General features: G+C 39.4%; 1 protein-coding gene across 1 annotated transcript in view; it reads right to left on the bottom strand.

Annotated features, from left to right (window-relative positions):
- The window catches only part of mob2a (MOB kinase activator 2a), a 62755-nt gene extending 41877 nt beyond the window's left edge, over nucleotides 1-20878 (bottom strand). Inside the window, exon 1 of the mRNA XM_028037893.1 lies at nucleotides 20366-20878. Within this exon, the coding sequence (XP_027893694.1) occupies nucleotides 20366-20382 (17 nt within the window). The 5' untranslated portion in view covers nucleotides 20383-20878. The remainder of the gene's footprint in view (nucleotides 1-20365) is intronic.
- Nucleotides 20879-26472: the final 5594 nt, after the last annotated feature.

Genomic DNA, 26472 nt, shown 5'->3' with positions numbered 1-26472 from the left:
ACACATTCATACCATTTCTGTATAATTCTATGGGTTTTTGTTGGTCATGAAATGTGGCTGCTTGTCATATAGGAGCCAAATAGACATAAAGGACACAAGAATGTTTAAAATTAAGCCTGGCGCGTCAAGGAGGATCTAGATGCACTTCACATGTTTCTACATGTTGACCAAGTGAAACATGCCGTTTCCCATGTTTCAGGAATTACCCTTCATTTCAATTAGAATCTGATGTCACATGCAAGTTTTAAATCTCACAGACCTAAATATGAAAAAAGAAGAAATAAATGTGCTGATATTTTGACACTTGAGAGTGTGAAGTTATCACAGTAAGGGTTTGCTGTAAAAATGGAACATTCTAGTTTCTGCCTTCAGTTGCTTTGTTCCATAGCCAGCAAATATTTAGCTCTGGGTTCACACTCATAGCTCCTCGCTGCCATCTCAATGCAGATAAGCCCTAATAACTGCTACAACTCAAAACACTCTGCTTCTAGATGGCTATCAGTACTGTAATCTCATGTCACGTGTGTACATATGAATAATTTCTAAAAACAGCAGTGTGCTCTTCCACTGTTTGATGATATTTATTTCTAAGTGGAAACAATCAGCATGTACCCTGTGTAAGATATTCAGTTGTGGCTTTTGAGATGGATAACATCTCCGTCCAAGAAGTTTTCCTCAAGAATCTGCTTGGTCTAATTTTACTCAATTATTTACGCAAGAATTGTTTTTGTATGCCGACGCCTCCAAACACACACCCAAAGCCTGCCTGATTGAGTCACACTTGGAGCCTGTGACAGAGGATGGAAATTTCCACAATCTGACCTTTCCAGGTAGAATTAAGATGGTGGGAAAGCCCAGCAACTGTTAGTGTAGATTATAGTTGGGGGTTTCTAAAAAGGAAAAAAAAAAAATCAATCATGCAATGAAATCTTATACTAAAACTTGTAAAGCTCATTCATTCATGAAAATTAGGGTTTTTGCAAGTTTCGCCAACTCAAATTTAAGACTTTTAAAGACCATTATGAATGACATTTAAGACTTGTATCACAACAGAAATGTAAAAAAGAAAATCGCAGTTAAGTAAATGGCATTGGGTTGGCAAAAGTGGGTGAGTGGCTAAGACATACATTATCCAACCAACTGGTGATAAATTTGCACTTACTTATGATGGTTGTAAAAACGTTAGCTAGCTTTGGTAGCCAGTTACCGGTAGTTTCAACCGCTTTGGATCACAGAACGCGCTGAAGATGTCTGCGTACGACTCAAAGTTTTGCATAACAGTAAAGTAAATAGAATTTACAAGCCTAAATATACCTGCCACGACAAAATTTAAGACCTGTGATTAATGTATTTGAACCCAACTTAAGACATTTTAAGGCATTAATTTTAAAAACTGGAATTTAAGACATTTTAAGGATGTGCAGACACCCTGAAAACTGTCCTACTTAAGTGTTGGTGTATTTGTACAACAGGCTCATCATTTCATTCTGTTCATCATTGTGTCAACAGAGCGGGAGAGTCCAATTTCAAATTTAAGGCAAAATAAAATAATAGGAAAACCTGCATTGGTCGAACTCCAACTACCGTGCTGCTGCTGTGCAGTCGCAGCAAATAAATTGCATCCCCACTTTGTAGTTGGATATTTAGTGTAATCCAGAGTTCTGGGAAGATTCCTGGTATTTTACCAAATTTATCCACAACTCCACATGCTCTAGCTGTTAAATGGAGTAGGTACTTAATATAGCATGTTAATCTTAAAATCTATGCAACTCAAAGAAGAATTAATGCTATTCATTGACTAGGACTTTCAGATTCCTCAAAAATAATCAATGCCTTCTTCTTTTCTGTTTGGATTCAGAAGTGAAGCTGCACAGCTAGAGGAGGATCATCACAGACAGCGGCAGATAGTTCACCAAGCGAGACTGAAAGAGGACACGTGCGGTTCAGGACACGCTCACGTTGCTGCCTTTAGACTTCAGAATGACAGGCGCCAAGCTGAAGTCTGCATGCGGAAAGCAGCACTTCCTCCATTTGTACATCACGCTGTTTGTTTTCCTTTCAGCACAACAAGTAACTGCTTCCTGTGAGCTCCTGCTGCAGACTCCCAGGCCAGAACAATGAGACGAGAAAACAGTAGAGTGCATCAGGGACTGTTTGGAGGACAAGGAGCATTATCACGCACAGTCGGTCAGACATGAGGTTTCATTCAAACACCAACATGGATACAGGTGTAGATTGAGACGGTCTGGTAGACAAAACCACATTCAGGAATAGGCTAGAGGAGACATAAACAAAGCAGGACAGATGCGGGAAAATGCAGAGTAATACTTTAAGTAAGATAAATATCAGCTTCCTGTTAGAAGATGATATTTCTCAAATGTCACGCTGCCCAGAGAGGCAGCGCCTTGCAAAACAGTCCATGGTAACTTTGTCACACCGCATCCATAAACTTTAATGCATGTAAGTGGGAGTTTAAGCGAAAGACGAACAAAAGATAATTATGAAGTGAAAGGAAAACAAAACATTTTCTACATAACATTTTTTTTATAACCAAAAATGTAAAATGAATTGTGCCACAAATATGTACTCATCCCTCTAACTGGTTTGAAAGCAGTACCCTGTGTGCACACTGTACTTCTGTAACCCAGAAGAGTGGACCAAACTCCTGACCTCCTGTTCCTCTCAGAGAGGAAACGGATGTGGGGAACGCATTTCTTCTCTCTCTTTCACACACACACACACACACATAAAACAAGTGTGCAAACGGACACACGACACAAAAGCTGACAAATGAAAACGCTTACAGAGCGGATATGACACACATGGCCTTCCTGGTTCTACCTGTGCATTTCAAGCTTCTGAGGTGCAGGGAGGAAGTTCTCAGTGACTCAGTGCTGAATGCATCTGAGGGAATGTGAGGGAGCTATGTTTGGGAGCTATGTCTGAGGGAGCTATGTTTATCCTAATTCAGGCTTTGAAAATAAAACGGCAACTATATTTTCCAAAATATCACCAGCAGAATTACAATAAAATGTGATGATTTTAATAAGTCACTTTACTTGCTTGCTATGATTAAGAGTTAATGATTAGATTATAGTTGCAAGTCAGAATACAGTGGATATAGTTAGTTAGTAACTGCTATTAGCAATGTTAGTTAAAACACAAAATGTCTGAATGAAAGGTCACTTTCAGAGACTCTGTTATGCTTACAATGAATGTGTCCTTACTACTTACTTCACCTATTATGTAAAGTAGGTAATACGGACATTAAATAAAATTTTATATTTGCATTAAATAAAAAGCTTTGGACATATTACTTTCATCTTGACATCACTAATTTTTCAGTTGTTAAAGAGAATCAGGTGTATAAAATGCTACTAAGCAATGATTTTTTTTTCTGTACATTTGAAAAAATGCTTTTCCAGCTTAATTTATTTCATTCTAATAAATTAAACAGTGAAAACCTTGAGCACAACATTCAACCGAAACAAAAAGTACCGTCTGGTAATTCTCGACCACAGCCACACAAACAGACGGCTTTGCTTTACAGAGATTACAGGAGACAACTCCAGTGCCGAAGATGAAGGGTAGCAGAAAAGATCCAAGAGGAAGAACATAAAGAAAAGGCTAAATGACAGGAGGTCAGGAGTCACTGTCTGGCTTCAAAAGATCTTCTCCCTCCATCGCTCTTTATGTAGGCTAATCGCTTCCATCTCGCCTCCCTGAGCTATTTGGATCATTTAGCCTCATTTAACCAGCTAACAGCCGGTAATAAATCAGCAACGCACTCCTCTATCACCTCTAATCTATGGAAGTCTGTTCTGCTCGGCACACTCCCCCTGATATACGACTCGGTCTGCTCCGGGTTGCAGCGCATGGCTGCTGCAACACATGGAGAACGAACTGCTGGGACCAAGTTGGGAGGGTCTCACAGCCTGAGGAAAATGAAAACGGGAGCTGGTAAAAGGATGGCGGAGCAGACACTAAGGCTAATTCACCAAGACTTGTTTTGAATTTGCCATCTCAACCCATATCAGGTTTAATTTAAAAGAAAGTAAAACATGAGGCAGGATGATAAGCGCCAAAACTGTTGAAAAAATGTTCAACTAAAAAAACAAAAGGGGCTACAACAGGAATAGCAAGTTTCTGGTAAAACTTCAGTTACAATATGTGAAGGTTTATATGCAATTATTTTAACCAGGTAAAACAGCTTTAATAACTAGGGTTACAAATGATGTACAACTGTCATAAACCATATAATACTTCATTACTTCTGAAGAAATCTGGTAAATCTTGAGGTCTCCTGGATTAAAGGCTGAAAAAGTGTGCTGCCAATCAACACCCTCCCACCCCACCTCCCTCAATACGCCCAAACTCCTCATAATACCCTGTGTTCACAGCCAGTCGCTGTTAGGCTGGCAAGCTTGTAAATCTTTCTTCGTTTGCTCAGAGTGTTGGATCAGTGTTAGCAGTTATCACGTGCCACCCAGCTCAGAGGCTGCTGGTGATTAAGGCTCCTAAGAAAGGTCACATTAAACGGGTTTCCAACTCTGAAACAAAGGGCAAGGGAAGAAAAGGATTTTGACACCATGTCTGGTAGAGCTGTCCATGCAAGCAGTTTGATTATAATGCAGCACAGTGCCTCACAAATTATTCAAACCCTTGAACATATTCACAACAGCACTTTACAAACACAAACTTTAACATATTTTGTTGGATTTGTTTTGTGACACGTCAACAAAAGAATTCAAGTGTTGAAGAGAAAGAAAATAAGGCATGTTTTCCCTTTATTAAACTATATATTAAAACAAATTTACACCTGAAAAGTATGAAATGTATTTGTAGTCATCCCCAATTAATCCAATACCAAGATAAAATTCAGTCCTACTGGTTAGCAGAAGAGGATAATAAATGTAGCTGTTCTTAGATATATCTTAGGATGCATTCATACCAGCCCTTTCCACTTTAATCAAACTCCAGTTTGTTTAGGGAACCAAACTTGGTCTAGAAAGTTTGGTTCTTTTGGGGAGGTGTGAATATGGAATCAAACTCTGGTCCACCTAGAAACCAACATCTCAGTTTGATTGAAGTGAATTCTGGTGCGTTTTGAAGGCACGTGTGAATGTCAAGTGGACCAGAAACCATTCCAAAAGCAAGAAGCAGACTAAAGCACAAGGTATTCTGGATAAATACAAATGCTGGAGTCTAGTGCTAGTGGGCGGGAAATGCCTTGAAGTGTTTGCCAAAGACATAAAATAAATCCTACAACTGTTAAATCTGATGCCACTGCATTTTTGTTAACATTTTGAGAAGAAGTAAGTTACGCTCAAGTCTTCAGAGGTTTTTTGTCACTTCCTTTGGTGAATCAGATAATCTGTTGACATCACAGCTATCAGTCATCCACTCCACAAAACTGGCCTCTATGGAAGCGTAAGAAGAAGAACTATAGACAGAAAAATATCCCTGGCGTTTGCAAAGCTTACTTTCCAGGAAAAGTGGTTCAATAAACCAGATGCTCAAAGGGACTGGACACAATTTAGCTCATCAGTTATGCACAGATTTGTGTGGATCTATTGCATAAAATCTAGTCTGTGGTTGAAACGCGACAAAATCGGAAAACTAAATAGAAAAAAGTTCAAGGGTTCGAAAAATTGTGCAAGACGCTGTAGTTCCATCGGTGGGTGTGCTGTGAGTTGTTACTTGATCAGACTTATCTGTGTTGAAACACACATTTCCTCAGGGCGACATCAGAGGCCTTACAGGGGTCAAACACTCCTCTGTGAATCTTGTCATGTCATGTTTTTTGTGTCCAGCCCCGAACTCCTCGACCTTGCTCCTGGGAGGCCCGCTCAGAAGCTCCCATACTGTGACCTTGACCCGGCAGCGGAAACCAGACGACCCTGCACACCAACTCCTTCTGTCTTCTCTCTGCTTTGTCTTCATTCCAAGTCAAACTCCTCCCTTCTCCTCCGCATCCTTTTCTACATGTATAGGACGCTTCCAACTATCGCGCAATCTCACGCAGTCATTTCCACACGCGTTTAATCCCTTCCAAAACTAAGTGATACCTGCCAAGACCGAAATTAATCAATGCCAAATAAATCTGGAAGTGCCACTGTAATCATTTTCTCTGCCGATAGGTGGAGCAGGTTTGGCTAATTACATGGGCGGTTTGTGGATCTGAATGTTTCGCATCAACAGCGCTGTGTGAATTCGTTTTGAGATCAGCCCACATCGGAGCAACGCCCACCCTCGCTCTCTATCTCTGCCCACATGCTGCCGAGGAGACCTACAGGCCATATGGGCAGATCAGAGCCGCGCAGTAGTAGTCGTCAACAAACACATACAAGACATATGGCTGCTGGTTCTGGCCTGTCACCATCTCTCAGATGGCCTCTTTGCTGTTTGGTTTTTCCCACCGACCACAGGAATGTTGCAATCAACACTGACATGATAATAAGAAGCAGAACCAATCAAAAAAGGGGAAATTTTCTTTTTCAGTTTATAGGTTGCTAAACTTTTCCTGGCAGGCTTACCGCTAATGAATTTGCAGGAACGAACTGAGATTCTCATAGTTTCATGTTCTGTACACAAAAACCTCTGAAAAATGATCATATTTTACGTTAAAAACAAATATCTCGATTATTATGTCTAAAAAGAATGCACTTGGTAACATTGTTATTCAGATACATGGGATAAAAACGCAGAATTTAGTAGCATCTGGAGAATAGTCCGGACAGGCCAGCATTTTATCTTGTATCGGATTCCAAAAATGCTATAACCATGACAGAAATGTTTTCCACAAAAAAAAAAAAACAGCAAGAAGGAAAGGTGTAGTAACATTCTTTGGCCAGATAACCAGTGGTGTGCAGCAACAGGTTGGGGAGGGGCAGCGGTGCATCATTCTGCCATTCTTACAATTAACAGAAATTTACACCACAGGGACGGTGGGACAAAAAAAAAAAATCAAACATTTATCAAGGTACACCCCACTGTTTGATTTTGTTAAAGGAAATCGAACAGTGGTTATGCATTTATAGCACAGCTAATACATAAGTAAATCTATAACTTATTAGCAAAATAGACTTTTTCTACAAAGAACATTTAACTGAATATTAAAAAGCAAGTAGGAGCTGTACAGGATGAACACCACCCATCACATTACCTTCAACTTCCTGCTAAAGCAGCCTAACGGGAAATGAACTCTTAAAAAGGCTCAAGAGCAGCTTTAACTTCTTTCTCCAAGTGGGGCTGCTTCACATGATGCTCATACCAATGTTTTATTCTTCCTTTTTCCTCTCCGGTACTCTCAGTGAGGAGCTCCACTGTAATCCCACTAAGGCTGGGTGTCCACAGCTCATGAATGAGTTGCATATACCTATCATGTTCAACAACATTGACTCACTCATGTAATTAAAAACAAGCTCATCTGCCTAAAGTCACACTTGTAAAATCTGCTAGGTGGAAGGGGGTGCACTGTTGTATAAAAATAGACCAAAAACAGGAAGATGAAGAGAGAAAGTGAGAGATTATTGTTAGGGAATGGAGGAGTAGAGGAGGAAGTACTGAGATGAACTTGGCTCCCTGAGGCATGTGTGCTTTTAAAGAGTATGTGAGGATTGGGCTTGCCTTTCCTCATGCAACATAGAAATCTCTAATCCAATTATAGTTCAGACCAGGCTAGCAGCCTAGCCTCAGCCACCAAGGACAAACGGAGCTGGCTTGCACAAACGCCAGTAGCCCACCGGCTCTGCACAGATTCAGACGCTACTCAGCTCGCACATCAGTGGAGGAAACAAGCAAAAAAAAAATCTACAACTTGAACTGCACTTCTTTCTGCAAAATAACTTAAGATATGCTGACTGTAGGAGGACTTTAATATCTTTTAGAAACAAGTGAATTATTATGATAAACGTATATTTTTGCTCCTTAATTCCTATATTAGACGTCTCTTCAGGTTAACTTTCTGATATGTTCACCCGCTGCTTCTGATCTAGCTGGCTGACCTACGTCGGTTCCTCCCATTTATCTCAATATCTCACCTATTGCCTCTACTCAAATGTCATTTCACTCTTTCCGACACTCCTTTATTAGCTGCCCTCTCCTCCTCTGAACCTCTTCAGTGTTGCTTTACAATACTCCCTCTTTCTGTTGTTTTTTTTTTCTACATTTCACAACGTTTCATTTTTAGAACAGGTCAATAAAGTTACGGCATGATGTCAGTTCCTTTGGTTTGCTGACTCAACAGCTCAACATGCTTTGATTCATTTTATAGATATAGAAATCTGCAAAGTTAACAAGTTTGAAGTTTACTGCAAACTTGTCAGGTGACCTCAATCTCAGGTCTGCAGGCTCTGACCCATAAACTACTCAGAAACAAACAAAATAAGAATTACATATTAAAGCATAGCAACAACAACCACCCTCTTCAGTGTGGAAGCTGCTACTGAGTGAATAAGACTTAGTTTTGTCATTCTCAAAATTGGATGAGGGTTTAAAATGCATTCAGAAGAAATACAAAGACTCTACAGACGCTTGTTCTTTCAGTGCTAATTTTAAACAGGGTTAGACCTCAGTAAATAACAGGAAGCTCAGTGTACTGTGGCACGGTTGTTACGTTTTACCCTTTCAAGATTTCAACCTCTGTCTGCAAGGGGACATATTTGATTTAGAAATGCTTGGAGCTGTTTGACGTAAGGGTTGATGTTCTCCATGTTCTCTAGGAATGCACACAAAACCTACTGTTGTAATAATATCCATATTTCTTTGCTAATACAAGTTGATACAGACTGTTTAAAATAGAAAGATTCCCCTCCTATTGCAGTGAGAAGTATATTCAAACAAAAGCATAGATACAGCACAGTGAAAAGTAGTTTCACCCTTAATGATTGTTTTGTCTTTCAAATTTGAGCCTCAAGGAAACCTAATAAATATGAAATGCAGTTCCCAGATAACCATTTAATTTACTACAATAAAAAAAGCTCTCCACACCGATCTGTGTAAAAAGTAACTGTAAACCTCGTAGTTGTTACACCAGCATTTGTGATGGATAGAAATCAACCTTATACATCAATGTGAAAGAATGTTAACCACAGCATTGCAACTGGATTTCAGTCCACTCTTTAACTAGGACACTTCAAAGCCTTCTTTTAGGATGTTTTTCAGTTTGGATAGACGTAGGCTTGCTGCTGTGCATCAATGTCCTGCCAAATAGCCTGAGTGTTTTGAGCTTAATATCCTGAACTGGTGGATCCACCTCCTCCCTCAGGATTTTCTTCTATAGTGCAGAAGTCAATGTTCCAAAAAATGTAACAGGTTGTTCAGGTACTGTAGCAGTAAAGCAGGCCTGGACTGGCACAATATCACCATTTTACATCAAATAAAAAGGGAGCAACACAGTCACCCAAAATTTTGCAAACACTACTCAATATTAATTACTCAGCGGTTTTATGTTAGAAAACTCAGATCAATGCCAATGTAGCCTTATGTAGACATTAACAAAAAACCAATACCGGTCATATACAACCTTGTTATTGGAAAGATTATAAATTGGTTGGAAAGTGTCATAAAACCATTATCTGCAGGAGACACTGTGTTTGTGGACAGAAACGGCATAGTTAAATCCTGCTGCACAGTTAAATCGGGCTTGGCTTGTTCCTGAGACAGTTCTAGCCAGCAGCGGCGACCCAGTATAACACTTGGATGAAACCGGGGTGGATGTGATCACCTGTAGCATCTGATCATGCTTCTTTAAGACTGGCCTCAAACTGCATGTTTAAGAGGGAAAACGATCCAATTCAACTAATTTAAGGAGTTAGGGCGAAAAGAGAAGTTGATTAGTTGTGACCGTCCCTCTGTGGATTTTTTCTTTTGTTTCCCCCATTTGTTGGCAGCGCCGGTTGTGTGTGCTGGGCAAGGCTGCCCGGAGCGTTACGATCGAGTAAACACAGCCGCAGCATGTTGCTGTTCTCCCGCCAAGTGCAGTGGAACCGCACACAGACGAGCACAATCGCAAGATCACCAGGAGCTAGCCAGATTAACGCCAAGCAACAGAGGATCTGAAGGGTCTCAGAACTAAAGAAAACAACAGTTTCAAATAATTCATCTACATGTTAGTCGTCTAGATTCAGAAGACGTCCAATCTGTGCCTCACATGTTGCCACAAAGGCTGCTGGCAAAACGTTAGCAATCTGATGTAATCAGAAAACATACGCTAGCTTGTTCAAGCTTCTGAACAGGTCAAGACTCATAAACCGTAGCTAGGGCAGCCCAACAAGCACAAGCAGATCCATGCACAGAGCTTTATTTCATCCTTCATTCCATGGTGTTCTCAGTTGCATCATACTCTCATAGCTTGCACTGCTGGGAAGTTATTTCATGTTTCCTCTCCACTCAACCAAACTGTCAAAGAAAAGGGGATAAAAGCAGCAACTATCTCCATATCAGTTGCTCATAAAAGCGCTTAATGCATCCATTTGGATTCCTCACTTATCCACTTATGCATATTCAGTGAAAGGCAAACTGCCGAGTCATTGTGGTATCAGATTCACTCCTGAGCTTTTCCTTGTTCCTGCCTCAGAGGAAGGAAGGTGTGGCACCGTTCGAGGAAAGCAGGAGCACACAGCAGTATTCACTGAGGGGAACCAATGTGTGTGTGTGTGTGTTAGTGTGTGTGAGAGAGTTCTTGTATCCAGGCGATTTGCCTGCTCAAAAAGCATTGAAAAGACCCTTTATTTCTCAATGGTGCATGCTGATGTCTAAAGAACACACACTATGATGCAAGATTGTTTCTTTCAGCTTCAATGATGCCTCTTAGTGACTCCAGATCTCAGTCATTCAGACTTTATTTTGACGTCAGCTGGTTCAAGACAGGACAAGAGGGTGCTTGCTCATCTTTGTAAGATGAAAAAGCATCTTACAGTGTATCTGTTGTGCACCTACAGATAACCAGTTCTTTTTTTCACTAGCATGATGTCAAAGCTTTACATCAAAATCACCAAAATTATTTAGCTAAATATAACCATTTGAAAGAGGGGGTTTAGAGATTGTTTTTGTTATTGCTCAAACTCAGAATATTACATGTACACTAAAATCAAACTGTTTACTTGTTGGTCATGAAAAAAATACTGATAACAATTGCTTGGATTGCTATAAAGATAATTTTATTACAGCAATCCTTATCACTATTTGGTGTCTGTGACTGCAATAAAACCAAGGTTGAGAGACAGTAACACCATGGACTTATTGTAGTTCATTCATGTCGTTTAATTGCATAATTGCATGTTTTTCTAATATTGTGCAGACCTATGCTGAGTGGGAAAGGTCAAATCTCATTCCCGTGTAAAACGTGTGATTAAAGCTGAAAAGGTGACACAGTTATACCAGTTCTTTCAGGAGGACCGGTCCAAAATTACAGCAAACTACTCAAAGTGTTTGACCTCAGTATACAAGTAAAAACAGCAAAAGAGACCCGTTTAGATTTCTGGCTTTGAAAATCTCATTAATCTGGAAATTATAATTTTTTTTTTTACAGTGTATCTAAACATTTGATTTGAACAACAAAAATTAAATAAAACTATCAGTACACAGAGAGTGTACTGATTGCAGTCACTCTATGTGATCCACGTTGTGGATGATATCAGTTCAACTACCCACTGGGTGTCGCATTCCTGTGAAACCTGAAGTCCTGGCCACCTTTGAACTATGACAGCCGAGCTTTTCTAGTGAAGCTTGCTTCACTCTGATGCGCCCCTAAGAAAGAGGATGAAACTAGCGGTGCTGCTTTGCTAAGCATTTAAAAACAACAAAAAGTCGAACAAGGACAACGATGCCAGAGAAGGAGCTTGAACAACATCTTGCTCCTGAAAAATGCAATGAGGGAAACAGAAAAAAATAATAATAAAAAGCTTGTACCACATTTTTTACACAAATCTCCTTCTTGTATGTGTGATGCTCCATGTTAAACATTTATCATAGAGGACTGATGTTGCCCTGGGCCGGCACAGCTGAACCGTCCAGCTCGAGCAGCAGCAACGCACGCAAACGTCTCTGCACATCAGCGTCTCCAGAGAGACGGGGGGGGGAGGAAGAGGGCGAGAATTAAATGGAGAGAAGGACAGAGGAAGACACAAACTGAGTCAGGGAGTCTAGGAGAGAGTATGTTGGTTGGCCCTGAATAAAATGTCGTTTCAGGGGAGTAAACAAACCAGAGCAGCACGGACAAAGTTCATGGTAGAATAGCCTGAGGACTAATGCTGAACCCCCGGACAGGACCAGGCTGCACAGAGTGGACCAGAGATCTGGTGAGAAACTCAAACACAATAATATAAAATACTTACAAATAAACTGGATATTTATTTATGGCAAGGAAAAGACATTTCCTTGCAGCCAAATGAGAAAAAAAAATATTATTACCTTGTTAGATTACCAATGAGGTTTTGACTGGCCAATACCAAGTTCCAATTTTCTTGGACTACCAATCTGCTCACTGATGAGGTATGAAGTAATTCCTTTTATAAATTGTGTTTGAATCAACATTTCTCACTAACTGGTTCAAGTGAAAGCAGTTCCGATTTCAAGCAGTAGCTGATCGATTGACGCATTACAACACTTTTCAAACGGAACCTAAATTCAGCTGAATTAACACTGAAGCATTTAATGGCACAGGCTGCCAGCAAAAACAAAATGGTCAACAAAATGTCACTGCTGATTAGTCTACGGAGGTCCTAAAGGTCAAGTTCCTAACTCAAACTCCCAGCGGCGGTTATGGGTGACTTGTTTGATTCAGCTGTATCAGCCAGTCATTGTCTGATTTTTTACAAAGGCAGGCTATTTTCTTACACACAGTGAAGAAATGCACATGATTGACTAGAACCACATTGAAAAAAGTCGCAAGCAGCAATAAGTTATATCAAAACCAGGCAATACTGTCGTTCTCCAGATGAAAACGTCATCAGCAGGAGCAAGACGGTTTGATAAATCTTCAGAAGCATAATGAAGCTATGCAGCTTTTATGTGACAAGCTGTAGGAACATTATAGTCGGGTAGCTTTTTCCACCTGGTTGAGTCGGTGTTGGAGCAACATGTTCAGGCTGTCCTGCTGTTAGCCATGCTGGGGCAAAATGTGTTGCCGTCAGAAAAGAACGGACACTGTAGCTCTCAGAACATCACTGGTGAGTAAGTTAAGTGAAACACCTAATATAGATGTACTAGTGATGACATATAGTGTATTAGTTTACTGCATCAAGCTACAAAAGGAAATGCAAATTCCACATATTAGATAACAGAAATTAGAATCTGAGGGAAGTACATTTTTAGGACATCCCCTAAATTAATCATTTCAGTAAATTAGAACATTATAAGACAAAATACACCGTACGATATCTGGGTTTATGGACAGACAAGTCTTCTATAGACTGAATGACAGGGAACTTAAAACAGTGCAACAATAACACCGTCACTCACAGGGTGACACTTTGCCAAACAAGTGATGCCAACCATGGTGGCATTTAGCTCAGTGTTTGGCACTGGAAAAAGCCAGTGTGTCACATAACACTGAGCTGCTAACACAAATGCCACGCTCTAAATCTGTAAAACAACACAACATCACTGTTATTGAAGATGTGATTACGCTAAGATGGTCTTAAAAGTCCTGGCCCGGCTGCCCCGGGCGGTGAGGCTGTAAAGCAACTTTAGTGTCTGGCACTAAATTATTCTTAACTGAGCAGAGAGACAAAAGCAGCTCCGTACATTGGATGTAAATGTAACTGTGTAGCAAATACAGGCTGCACTTAAAAATATCCATAAAGTCAAACTAGCTCAAACCAGGCAGCGCGTTAAGTGTTGCTTCGTTTCTATTCTGGGGCAGGTGACTGCTTTAAAAAAGATCTCTGTTCATGTGTCAGAACCTATTATCAGCATTGGATCTGAGGTGTGCGCAGCGGAAACAGCCACCTCGTCTAAGAGTGACAGCATGTAATAATGTGTGCGGGTGTGAGAGCGAGTGTGTTTTCACAAGCCTGTCTGCGTGAATGGAGAAGATGGAAATAAGGGAGTGGGGTTGCTTGGGGACAGGGAAACATTCAAAACAAGTGAGAAAATGCATGAAACTGGGACAATCCAGCAACGTTTCGACTCAGAGCGAAACTGATGGCCCCATCCCACAAAGCGTTACCACAGAGTGTCACGGGTCGGTCTAGAACCACACGTGGAGATTGCTTGAAAAGCTGAAACAGGAGTAGCAAGTGTTCTGATGATTGCAGTACGGCATCTTTTTAAGTTAAAGCAAATTTTTGAAAGAAATATTTGATATGTGCTATATTTGCATACGCGACGCTGTCTTACACCAACCCAAACACAGTGACAACAATCGCATAGGTAAATATCTGCTGAGAGACACTGAAACATCACTCTTGCTTTGTATGTTAGTCACAGTGGTGAGAGACAATTCAGACAGTCAGATGTTCCCCTGCTGCAGAGGAAGTTCAGCCTATATCAGTCTTGAGAGAATTCCCCGTCTCTGTCACCGCCTGATATGGTCTTTTTGCTCGTTTTTTCAGAGTCTATATACATGTATTCAGATAGTGCAATACACTTAAGCCCCACATACCCATAAATATTCATACATACATTTGTTCTGACAAGAGCACAACTTTCGTTTAGAGAGCTTTAAGGTAAACGGATCCATAAAACAAGCAGCTCTTGGCTCTAAAGTGTGTAGAGATACATCAAGAAGACATATGATGACGACAATCAGAAAAATTAAAATTCTGACATGCATTCGGTAGTCAGAAGCTCCCCCAAAAATCTAGTCTTTCTCCTACTCAGTGAACACAATATACCTAATAAACTACCAGGTTAGAGTTTATTAGGTATATTGTGAGAAGCTTGGCACGTTGTGTGAAGTGCTAGGAAGTACAGATTTGATACAAGATATTTAAAAGAACTGTTTTTTGTGTGTTTGAAATGTTAAGACTTGACTCCAATTTAATCAGGCTGTAAGGAAGCAAGAGAGAGCAAGACATTCAGCAGGCTGAATATATCGTAGCAAAGCTTTCAGCAGATAAAATATTTCAAATGCTATTTTTATATATTTTTTTGTTAGAGTTTGTAAAGATTCGAGTGAGACAAAATTGACAACAGGAGGTCAGAATTTGTTAATTCAGTTTAATTAGATAGCTGATCTCCATAATTTTCATCTCCCTTCAGCTTACAAGACAAACGATCTTAAAGACATATTCTACTACAGTTACAACTTCAGAAAGTCTCACGGATTGCATCAAGTCATTAATTTTGCAACAATCCCTCATCTTGAGCAAAACTTTTGAAAACCCAGAAATAAGAAATCAGTCACTGATACACTGGCGCCTCTCCAGAAGTTTGACATTAAAAGGGAATCAGAAAACAGAATCCTCTCTTATTAGGATCTTCACCTGCTTTATTCCCCTGATGCAAAACAAATGATGTTTTCTAATACTCCAGGGAGTCACAGGTGGTCTGGTGTGAGCCAAGTGTGCATTAGGTCTGAGTATTGTTCAGATCAGACAGCCTAAAGCAGCACACCACTTAGCTTGCAGTCTCTTGCTCTTCATTCAGCATTACCAGCCCATCACTAAAAAGCGAGGGGATTAAGCATCTGTCAAAGTCTGCCTACTTTACCCAGCAGGAAAAGACACATTTAGGCATCCCGCATCTCCCCAGCGATTTAACATCCTGCTCGACTCAAACCAAACAGATGAGGTCATTCGGCTTTGGAAAATTAATGCTCTCGCTGAAACAACAAAGCTAACTGACCGCATCCTGGCATCTCAACACATTTGGGCAAGCCGTCATATATACTTGATCGTATGCTTTGAGAAAATGAATGATGAGCTGTTATTTGGATCACTCAGAAAAGAAGAAGAAGAAGGAATATTCTACTAATACATTAGTAGATTTCTGCTTCTTCTCTTCAGAGCTTTGTCTTGCCGTCACTGCTCGGCCAGCCGAATCCATTTTTCTTTTTAATCAACCATTCCATCATTAAAAGCATTAATAACTCAATGTTCCATTCTTTCCTTCTCTCTTTGTCCATCCGGGAGTGGGGGAAGGAGATTTTTTTTGTTTAAATAGATTTTTCCCCTCATCCATTGCACTTTCAGTCTCCCTCATCATTGTGTTAACCTGCACATTTCTCACCAAACCACCTACTGCTCACTTCTGTCCTTCTTCCATAATTTTTTTTATGGAAGGAGGACTTTCTCTCCATTGTTGGTTGAAGTGTCCTTCACTGCAGGTCTGTATTCAGAGTGATTACACGCTTGGTTAAGTCATTCATGGCCTTCATTTGGTTGGCAATGAACGCCGGACACACTCCTGCTCATTTCCAACTTACAGCGCCTCATTTATGCATCACATACAGTGTTACGCTGAGATTGAACCTGGAGATAAAGGCAGATATTCTACACACGGGCAACCATCCGTTCTTCATGCGAGATGTTAAATCTGAGCAAACTGTAACATTTAAAAAGATTAGAAATTAATAATAAAACATTGGGGATTTTTTATATATATATATTTTGCTAATCAGCAAATATAAGTTATTTTTGTAATCCTAAATGACTTGCAAAATCTGTGGTTTAAGCAGACTTCATATAAGCCTCCTGCTTACACTGGTACACAAAAATGACATTCTCAAGGCTGTTGCATCACAGAAAAAGGATGACACTGCTCCAAAAACTGATAATAATCCTAACAAACAAGGCAGGCACTGGGCTCTACTGTTCTCATCTCACTTAAGATCAAACTGTCACATCAGTGAGAGAAATGTTTGTTTCATGAACAAACACGCCACTTGGGGAAAACGGAACAAAACTTCACAACCCAATTTCTACATTAAGAACGGAGAGACCTGACCAACTTGGTGCGAATCATCGCCCAAACTTTATTACTGAAGCAGAAAAAAAAAAACAGTGTCATGAGGACCAAAAAACACATCTACAAAAAGAGTGAGTTAACAATTTTTTACTAAACTGGAAAGCCTTTTATGAGTTTTTAAATCAGGGCACAGAAACACCACGGCGAATGAATCGTCATCCTCATGTTCCACCCAAAAGAATAATATTTGGGAGAATTTGACAGAATGATAGATGAATGCCTCGGCACATTACACACAAATGTCCACTATCTAACTTAGCTTTAAGTTGCAAATACCTGCAAGCAGGCAGACATGACTGGCAACAACAGTATTTCGTTACAGGTTAGACTGACTGTACTGTTATCTCTCAGCCGAACCGTCACAATGTGAAGAAACACCCTCAACAACCGGCCTCCACCCTTCCTCAGCCCAGATCTACTTTTAATGGGCAGCAGCTAGCTAACCTGATAGCCTATAAGCGCAGAGTACAACCATGCAGTTGCACACTTTACCATGAAAAGACTCTGAGATATTTGAGGTCGGCACGTTTCATACTTAGGTATCTAAGTATCTATCTGTGGTGGGGAAATTAAAGCTCACACAGGAAGCTTCAAATGCACCTTGAACTATACACTGACATAACCCTTCCTGTGCTTATGTGAGCAGACATTCAGTCTAGACCATTAAAGTTTGCATGGCAAATACATCATGTAAATGCAACAACAGCGTATTAGGCCTTTATGATTCTGGGCTATTGTCTATTCAGATGTTATAGGAGGTTACTCTGTCACTTGCACTAATGTCAGAGGTTAATCCTGAGTGCAGTGACCAGGGCTTTGAACTTTATACACAGGTGGAAAGCTGAAGCAGCCCTATCCAGCATGGATCATGTGCTCCGACTCAAAACTCATGACTGGGACAAACCTGATCTAAAAATAAAACTACAAATCAGCATCACCAACTTCAGCTATGTGTCACTTGCAAGATCAAGGAAAGAAATTGATTGAAAACAACAGATTCCTACAATATCCATGTCCCACTTCAGGAATTTTTATTAAAAAAGAAAACTAAATATTTCATGTGTTCCTTCCAGGGACATATTTTTAAACACATCTTGATTAATAGCTCTCCAGACTTGTTGTATGGACTTTATTTTGATCATTTTCTGGACTGACTTTCCACCTGATCATGGCAGCTTAAAAAAATAATGGAAGTGGAAAAGAGAAGAATGGAAGAAGTGACTTAAAAAAAGGAACAATCTTGAAGGGAAACAATCACACTTTGATTAAAGACAAAGCAAATACATTAAAGTCCCAATAAAGACCTGAGAGATGCAAATGTTTTCAGTTTATGAAAACTGCTGTATGATATATTGAGATTTTTTATTGACTCAATTAAACACATTGGAACAAATTGTGTCCTTATATTCAACTAATAAGGTAACCAAAGCTTCAGTTTAAAATGTTATTGAAAACTTGTCTGTCATATGTGTAAAACAACTTGCCAGGTAGCTTAGTTGCAGATTCCAAGCTACATCAAACCTGTTTCAAAACCACTAAAACTTTCCACCATGCCGTTGCCCCAAATAATTTTTTGGTTTGTTTGTTTGGGGTTTTTTAAACAAGATACCAGAGGAAGTCCTGGACTGACCAGATCATAAGAGTTATACAGGGGAGGTAGTTCACACAATGTTGCTGTGCACTGCCAGTTAGGTGGCTGCAAGCTTCAGAGAAAGAGCAGCATGTCTGTGAAGCAGTCACCTGCAGAATCCAACCAAGACTCCAGTCACACTAATTAACCAACCAAAATCAGGGAGTAAAACACTAAAAAGAGATAATACTCTGAGAAATGAATACTTGAACTCTGTTAGTAAGTTTAACTGGTGGAAATCAAAATAATACAAATGACTTCAGCTATTGTTATATAATATTACATACAGTTATATAATATGGAATAACTGTATTGCTCTGTTTGCAAATAAAGCAAATGTATTAAAGTCTGTAAATAATAAGTAACTAGGAAACGCAATTATGAGGAAGTCTTCCGCTGTCGTTTTTGCTCCAATCAGTTGATTGGTGAGGACGCTTCTGGCTGTGCTGTCCACTCATAAAACCCTTTTATTTGCTAACACAGGTTGCTATAGTAAAACCTTCCAATCACAACATAATGTCAACATACAAGAAATATACTATGTTTTTGTTAATAATATAACCACGGCTTACTTTGTAAGTTGTGGCCAATTAAAACTGCCATTGTTCTTACCAAAAGAGAAGTAGTTTTATGGGATTTTTAAAAAAATGAAATGCCAAATAATCTGGAAACTCATGTTTCCAATGATACCAAACCACTGATCTGATCTGCTATGTGAGCACATGCATTTTTTGCCGACCAAAGTCTGGATTACATCAAAAAATTCCTGTCATGGTTTTCAAAATGGTAAAAATATTTTGCAAGTCAACCTGGTATTTGTTCTAACAAAAACTAAAATCAGCAGATCCTTTGTCAATTTGTTAAAGGATTGGTAACCATACATAGAAAGCATTTTTATTTATTCAAGCTTTTATTATTATCTCTAGTGTCAGTATTTTACAGGCATTATTAAAATTTGAGGAACAAAAGGTTTCTGACATTCAGCTTTTAAAATGACATAACTGTCTTAATTTTTAACCTACACACATGACCTCAACATTGTTTAAAATGTCTTTTGCTTGAACTTTGGTCTTTTATTTATTTATTTTACATGACTCTTGAAGTGTTAAAATATTGCAGAGGGTACTGTGCGATTAATGCATTTTTACTTAAAACACTCATACAGGGAGAATCTCACACTAGCCCAGACTGGTTCATGGGTCGTGGTTAAGTTTAAAAATAATAATCATAACAATCCTTTAAAATAGTGGGGTACTGTTCTGGAAACGAGCAGCCAGTTTCCAAGCCAGAACCAGAACCTCCAGCAGAAACAATAACAGAAAGGTGGCGATTCAAGACTTTTGCACAATACTGCAGTTTGGGTAAGTTAGCATCCTTGCTAACAAGCGGCACCTTGCATTGGGAATTAACTAAAAAAGCTCATAGCTATGACAACTGACAGCGTGCTAACGCTAGCCTATTACCGTTTTAATTATTCCTTTATTCAGCACTTTGTCTGTATTATCTCCGCCAGCTCTGGGCGATGCCGACCACTTAATTTGCAGGCCACGGAGACAACAACAGCCGGCTGCCCGCTCCAGGGTGTTCAGAGCTCGGATAACCGCTTCGGGATAAGACGGTTGTACCAGCTTTGCTACCGAGCTAGCCTTACTGGGCACGGCTAAGCTGGGCGACATGCTACCCGCTCACAGACAGGTTGCAGTGAAAATGTATCGGTTCACACCACAGTGCACCTGCCCAGCCACGGGTTTTGCAGTGCCAGCTACCGAAACGAGTGTTTGCATCGGAAAGACTGCGCAGTTAGCAGCTGTCGGTACTCACCCCATTAACCAATCCATGGTGCTGCTTGGGGCTAGCTGAGCTAACGTTAGCTGGCAGGGAATAAATCCACCAGGAGCTGGAGACAACCCCCCTAGTTTATCCAACCACCACCCTGGCTAGCCTGGCCGCCTGGCTCCGGAGTCCAGTCGCTCTCTCCCCGGGGTCCGTGTCTCTTCGGGCTGCTGAGCCTCCTGGCTGATCAAAAACGAAACGTCGCTGAAACTCTGAGAGATTGTCCTTGTTTTGATCCGCAGCTAGCCCTGGATCATGAAGCGGTGGTCGGGTCAGTCTCGTTAGCTGGCAGCGGGAGAGCAGAGCAGGCAAGTGGAGGAGAGCTGAGCAGCGGTGTGTGTCCGCCTGGATGAGCCGCGTCCAGTGTGCTGTGCCGCCGACTGCGAGACGCGAAAGTCGGGATGTTGCCTGTCAACCCGGTAACCTCTGTCATGAAGCCTTGTATGGTTACCGCACAGGCTGCCAGACTGAGCCTCCACTGGAGCTGCTGCTCTCTGATAAAAGTCTAAATCTGAGCCCGGAAGTAAACACGGAGCCGACCCACCGTCTCATGTACGTAAACTGCGCTCTGCCACAGATACAATGGGAGATGTAGTTGAGAAAGGACGCATTTTTGAAATGGGCACAAACGCAGCTATTGTACAGAATCACAACGACTTTAACCTGTTAACGAGATTACTATTAGTCCGACTCTGGTGCCTAAATGTCTGCAAAGCTTGTAAAATGTTGATGTATGCAGTGATGGTTTTCAGGCATGCACGCCTGCTCTCCCAACTCAGCCTATTCTGCAACAGAACAAAAACCTATTAGGTAACCTTTCAGAAACAAAGAAATAAATATCTTGATCTGATAAAAAAAACAACAACAACAAAAAAAACATTCCCTCAGCATGATGCTGCCACTTACATTTTTCACAATGTATATTTTGCATAACGGCAGTTTTATTTTGTTTTCATCTAACCAGATTATTTGATCGGTATCTTTCATACATTTTCATATGTAGGGCAAATAAACAAATATGATCCCAGTTTATGCAGAAAGAACGCTCAATTTTCCACATACTATCCAAAAAGCCAGCTCTTGACCCATTGTTGGAAATGTGTTTGAAGAAGTGTGTTTTGAAAAAATGCTGCAATAAAATATGTTGGAAATTATACTTGACCAAATCCCCCCCACTGACAGATCTTTGTGTGTATAAAATCATTCAGTATTTGTATTGCACCTCCTGTCTAAATTTGACCTTTTCTGCGTGCGGTCAAGTTTTCAAAGATTATCTTTTAAAATCGTGAGATTACAAGGAATCCAATGGTTCTAAAAATGTCATCATGGATCACTGGGAAATGGCTAATATGTTAAGAAAAAAGTTTCCCTTTTTACCACAACTTCCATGACGTCTCATTGCCAAATAACTGGTGAATTGTCCATGTTGTATAAGCTTTAAGATGTTGCCTTTACTCTAAAATGACTGTTGCTGATATTTGCATTAGGATTTTCCCCCTCTCCTTTCTTTCTTTTTTTTTGCCTAATTTCCCTTTTTGGGGGAAACACTTGACTCTTCTTACATCCTCCTGCTCATCTAGTTCGAAAACAGCTCTATGTTGAATTAACCCGCTGCTGGTGTGAGAGAAGCCGTCTGCTCCTTTTTTAAAGTCAGGATAAGGAAATCAGAGAATATCTATCAGTACTGCCACTCCATCTTATTGTCCATTTCATTCCAAGAGGGTAAAATACTTGACTAGTAAAAAAGTTTTAAAAAAAACATACCTTTTTTTTAAGAGTCTCTCATGGCAGAGGGCTCTGCTTAAGCAACATGTTTTACTCTTTCAGTCCAAATCCATAATACATGAGTCGTTATTCTGTAAGCAAATTTCCACCTGAGTTGTGGGTCTCTGCAGCCCCTCTAGAGTCGACCTCTTGGCTGTTTCCCTGATTAGCACTATTCTTGTCTGCCTAGGCAATGTTTCAGTAAGTTACTGAGACAGGGCTGTTATCATGTGCAAGCTAACTTCACAGTGTATTTGTAAAATATGTTGGACATGTATAATTTTGCTTTCATATTATGATTTTACAGTATTTTCTTTATGGGGATATCATATAAAACACAAAATGAAGTATATGAGAAGTTGTGTGGTTGTGTGTCACATGACAAAATACTTTCATTAAACATTAATAACCAAATAGTAAATGTAGCCTTTCTTGTGTGTTTTTCCACAAATTTAAAAAGTAAAAACTTTCCTAAGTTTCAAAATGGTGATTCAAAGAATCTCTGAATCTCTACCATTCAGATCCGATCTACACAGTCTAATCAATGAGATTTCAAACTAGACACAGCCAAATGCAAATCTGACTGCTGAAAAAACCCCACATTGAAATAATCCCGTCATAAACTGAGTTAGATAAATGGTTATCCATCACCAGCCACCTGCAGTGTGCAGCAATTTCTTCCAGTGTCCCAAACCACTTCTGATGTCCGTGGCCAAAAGCCCTGTCTGCATTTACATATGCAGTGACAGCTGATCTTAAGAGAGACCTGAAAGAGTAAAAAAAAAAAGTGGGCACAATTGAACAAAAATCCAATAAACTATTCTAATCTGAGTGTAATTATGAGTCATTCAAATTAGTGGAGTTTTCTTCCTGCAATTAGCAACAGTCACCTTATCCTTCGTCAGGATGAGAGTCCAGGAAAGCAAAGCTTTAATGCAGTCCACTAGTTTCTTTAAGCACATTTTGCATAGCTTAATACATTTAAATAAAAAACGAGCTGCAGAAGTAAGTTTAGAATTGATCTTGAATACTGAAATGAACATACAGCAGTTTTTGTAGAATACTTTTTTTCATGCTCAACTAACCGTACTAATGTTTTAAACCACAAAATGTGACCTAAACTAGTCTTCTCAGAAATCAGAGTGACTTATAAGAAAGTGAAAGCATTCCTCTCATTTTTCTGTGTTTCACTTTGTCATTGGGGAAAGCACCAGATAATGTTACATGATGATGCTAAGAAGTGTTTTGATCATTTATGCATCATGTGCAATCTCACTGGGATTTTATAGCCAATAATTGTAGGTGAAACTAGTTCAGTTGTTCTCAGCTTTAGTGCCACAGTTCCTTTAATACATAAAACAAACATGTAGCTTTTACCTACCAACCATAAAACATTCAAACCTTGGTGATACATTTGATAACTTTGACTATTTCTATGTTTTTTTCTTTTCTTAAGCAAACTAAGATGAGCTAAGATATGAAAATCGGAATGCACATATATATCTTTAAATCGTGCATTTTCCTCAAAAACGGCATCACCTGCGATTCACATCTCTGTATGTTTTTAATTTTAGTACTTAAATGTTTCAGATCATCAAACAAAATTTGTCAGAAGAATGTAACCTGATATTACAAAATGCAGTTTTCAATTGGTGACTTCGTTAATCAAGGGGAATTTAGTGTCAAGACAATGCTGTCCTATGTGTTGCTCGCTTGTTAAATCATGACTTAACTGATTAGTTTTGTACCGTAGTTTTGCGACACCTTTTTGTAAAGCTGAGTTCAGTTTTAATGGGCTACAGTCAGATCGCTTTACGGACAGAAATGTGGAATCAATAAACCACTTAAAAAGAGTCTGTCTCACAGTTTGAAGTAGGCTAAAAGATGTTTGATGAGCTGGAAAGTTTAAGCGCCACAAACACACGAAATCTGTAAGTGGGCAAATACTTTGAGTTGTGCAGATGTAGAATTTTTGCAAACAAAATTAAAAAGCAACTTATTGTAGTCTGTTCTGCGTGTACTTTCATACAATTTTTTTTAAATTGGTATGTATCATTATCACTAAAAATAAAAGCAAGAGCATGTTTTTCCTCCATAATTCATCACATCCCGGCCTTAAATCTGACCTATTGTTCTTCTTTATCGCTTCTCCTATTTTCTTGTTTTAAAACAAAGCATCAATCAGAGATAACTATTGCTGGAAACAACTTGATCAATAAGCTCTTTACCTCTTTGCCTCTTAGAACTCATTAAGGCCAGACTTATAGCCATTATAAATTCCGAACCATATCCCTCGTCTCTCTCTTTATGTCCTCCTCCCCTTCCTATTCTGCCATGCTCCTCTAAGCATCTTCAGCTATAAATAACAGAAATACGCAGACGACACGGAGCAGAGGGCATTCAGAGCAAGAAGCCCCGCTGACAGGAGGCAGGGCTACGTGATTGGCTCGTTAACGTCTCGGCCTTCTGTGGGCAACCAATCAAAACAGAGGAAGGCGCACCGTTACTGCGACGACAGACAGGAAGCGCAGAAACTCCGTGTTGTTTCGCTAAAACACCACAAGAGGGCGGCATGGGATGGTTGTTGACGTCTCGATGAATTTACGCAGGTCAGTTGTAACCATAGGCATGATTACGGCTTTAACAGCTGATCCAAAACCTCTCATAATAAGCTTTATTTTAGCATCCAATTTTTTCTATCAAAATTTCATATTAAGTCATGTATAACGTATTTACAGAAATCACTTTAAATGAACAACTATTTAAAATTGTATGTTTACGTAATTAGATATTTTTATTCTATTCTGAATATATATATATATCCCTTCACATTATTTGTATTGCGTTTTTGATAATAAGAATAAAAAAGATATGTAAAAGAAATATAAGCATCTAGAAATGAAGTGTTAAAATAATTGTCATTCATAAAACATCTTCTTACCCAGCTTTTATTTTAACCTACAGAAATTCATATTTATATTAATTGACTCACTTCAATATCAAATAAAAACTTATTTTGTTGTACTATTATTTTTTTCTAATTTAGTCCTAATGCCTTTAAGAGTATTATTTTCTTAATCAATATTTGATTAAGAAAATCTCTGGCAGAATTTTAGATTTCATTGTAAACTAAATGTAATATTAGGTTTTATCTGTATTTATTTATTTGTTTACATTTTAGTTGTTGTGGTATTCCAGAATGTATTGCTTATATGTGTTTCTGGTGCCTCATCATTGCTGAGTTTCCACAGTTCTACATTTCATAGCATTTTATTTTAGTTAATAATAGAAGATTTTTAGGCGATTTAATGTTTTGGGGTTTTTTTTTGGTGTACTTATCAAAGTTCTCTTGTTTTAGCCCTAATAAAAACACTTTGTGCTATGTATAACCATAAGCATACTGTGCTATAAATAAAGTCCTATCAATTGATTGCTATTCAGGAGCCTGATTTAATCAAGAGCTGTGTATGAAAGCACCTGATTCAATCTCAGTTAAGTTGCTTACACACCCATAACAAAGTTCATCCCCATCAGTGTTTCAGTATGAATGGCTTCAGGGAACCTTGCTTCCTTCTCATAGACAGACAACCTGCAGCCTGACTTCAGAGGTGCAGCTGGTGCCAGTGATGCGCTCTGTGGGAAAATAAACTGAGCTCTGGTGCTCATGAGTCCACCAAGGTCACTTCCTGGAATCCATCCACTCATCGATACTGAGCCACTCAGGGGTCGATATGTTCCCATTCCCTTCTGTCCCAGCCGACACCGTGAATGAGAGAGGCCTGCGTCAGATTCCCCTGCAACAAAAACGAAAGGTGGCGCGTTATAAAAGCCACATAATGTAACATAACCCAGCTGCCAAAAGTCCTTCATTTGATACTATTAATGCTGGCCTTGTTGTTTTTAGTTTTAGACCCAACAGACCAATATAAGCTTAAATCTTTTTGTGACCTCTTAAATCTGCATATAACAGAAGAAAACCTTTTAAAAACAACCTACATGAACAACCAGTGAACTAGGATAAAATTAGCTCTGAAAAATAACAAAATGCCATAAAATACAATTTTCTACAAAGACAGCAGTAACCCAATTGTTACCTCTGCTGGTAATACTTTGAATAATCATCTTTTACTAACAGTACTTTATCTCCTCATGTAACACTCCACAGAGCTGAAAAAAGCAGAAAACTGCTTTGACTTTTTTCATCCAAAGGTCCGGGTTCTTTGCTTACACTGTCATCTCTTCAGCTCTTCTTAACGTCTTAAATTGATTAAAAAAAGAGCCTCAAATTCATAACAGGGTCATTAAGATAGCCTCTCCAAAAATAATGTTAA

Source organism: Xiphophorus couchianus, chromosome 2, assembly GCF_001444195.1.
Source record: "Xiphophorus couchianus chromosome 2, X_couchianus-1.0, whole genome shotgun sequence".
NCBI lineage: Eukaryota > Metazoa > Chordata > Actinopteri > Cyprinodontiformes > Poeciliidae > Xiphophorus > Xiphophorus couchianus.
The sequence above is the reverse complement of the archived record's forward strand: the minus strand, read 5'-3'. Positions and strand labels throughout refer to the sequence as shown.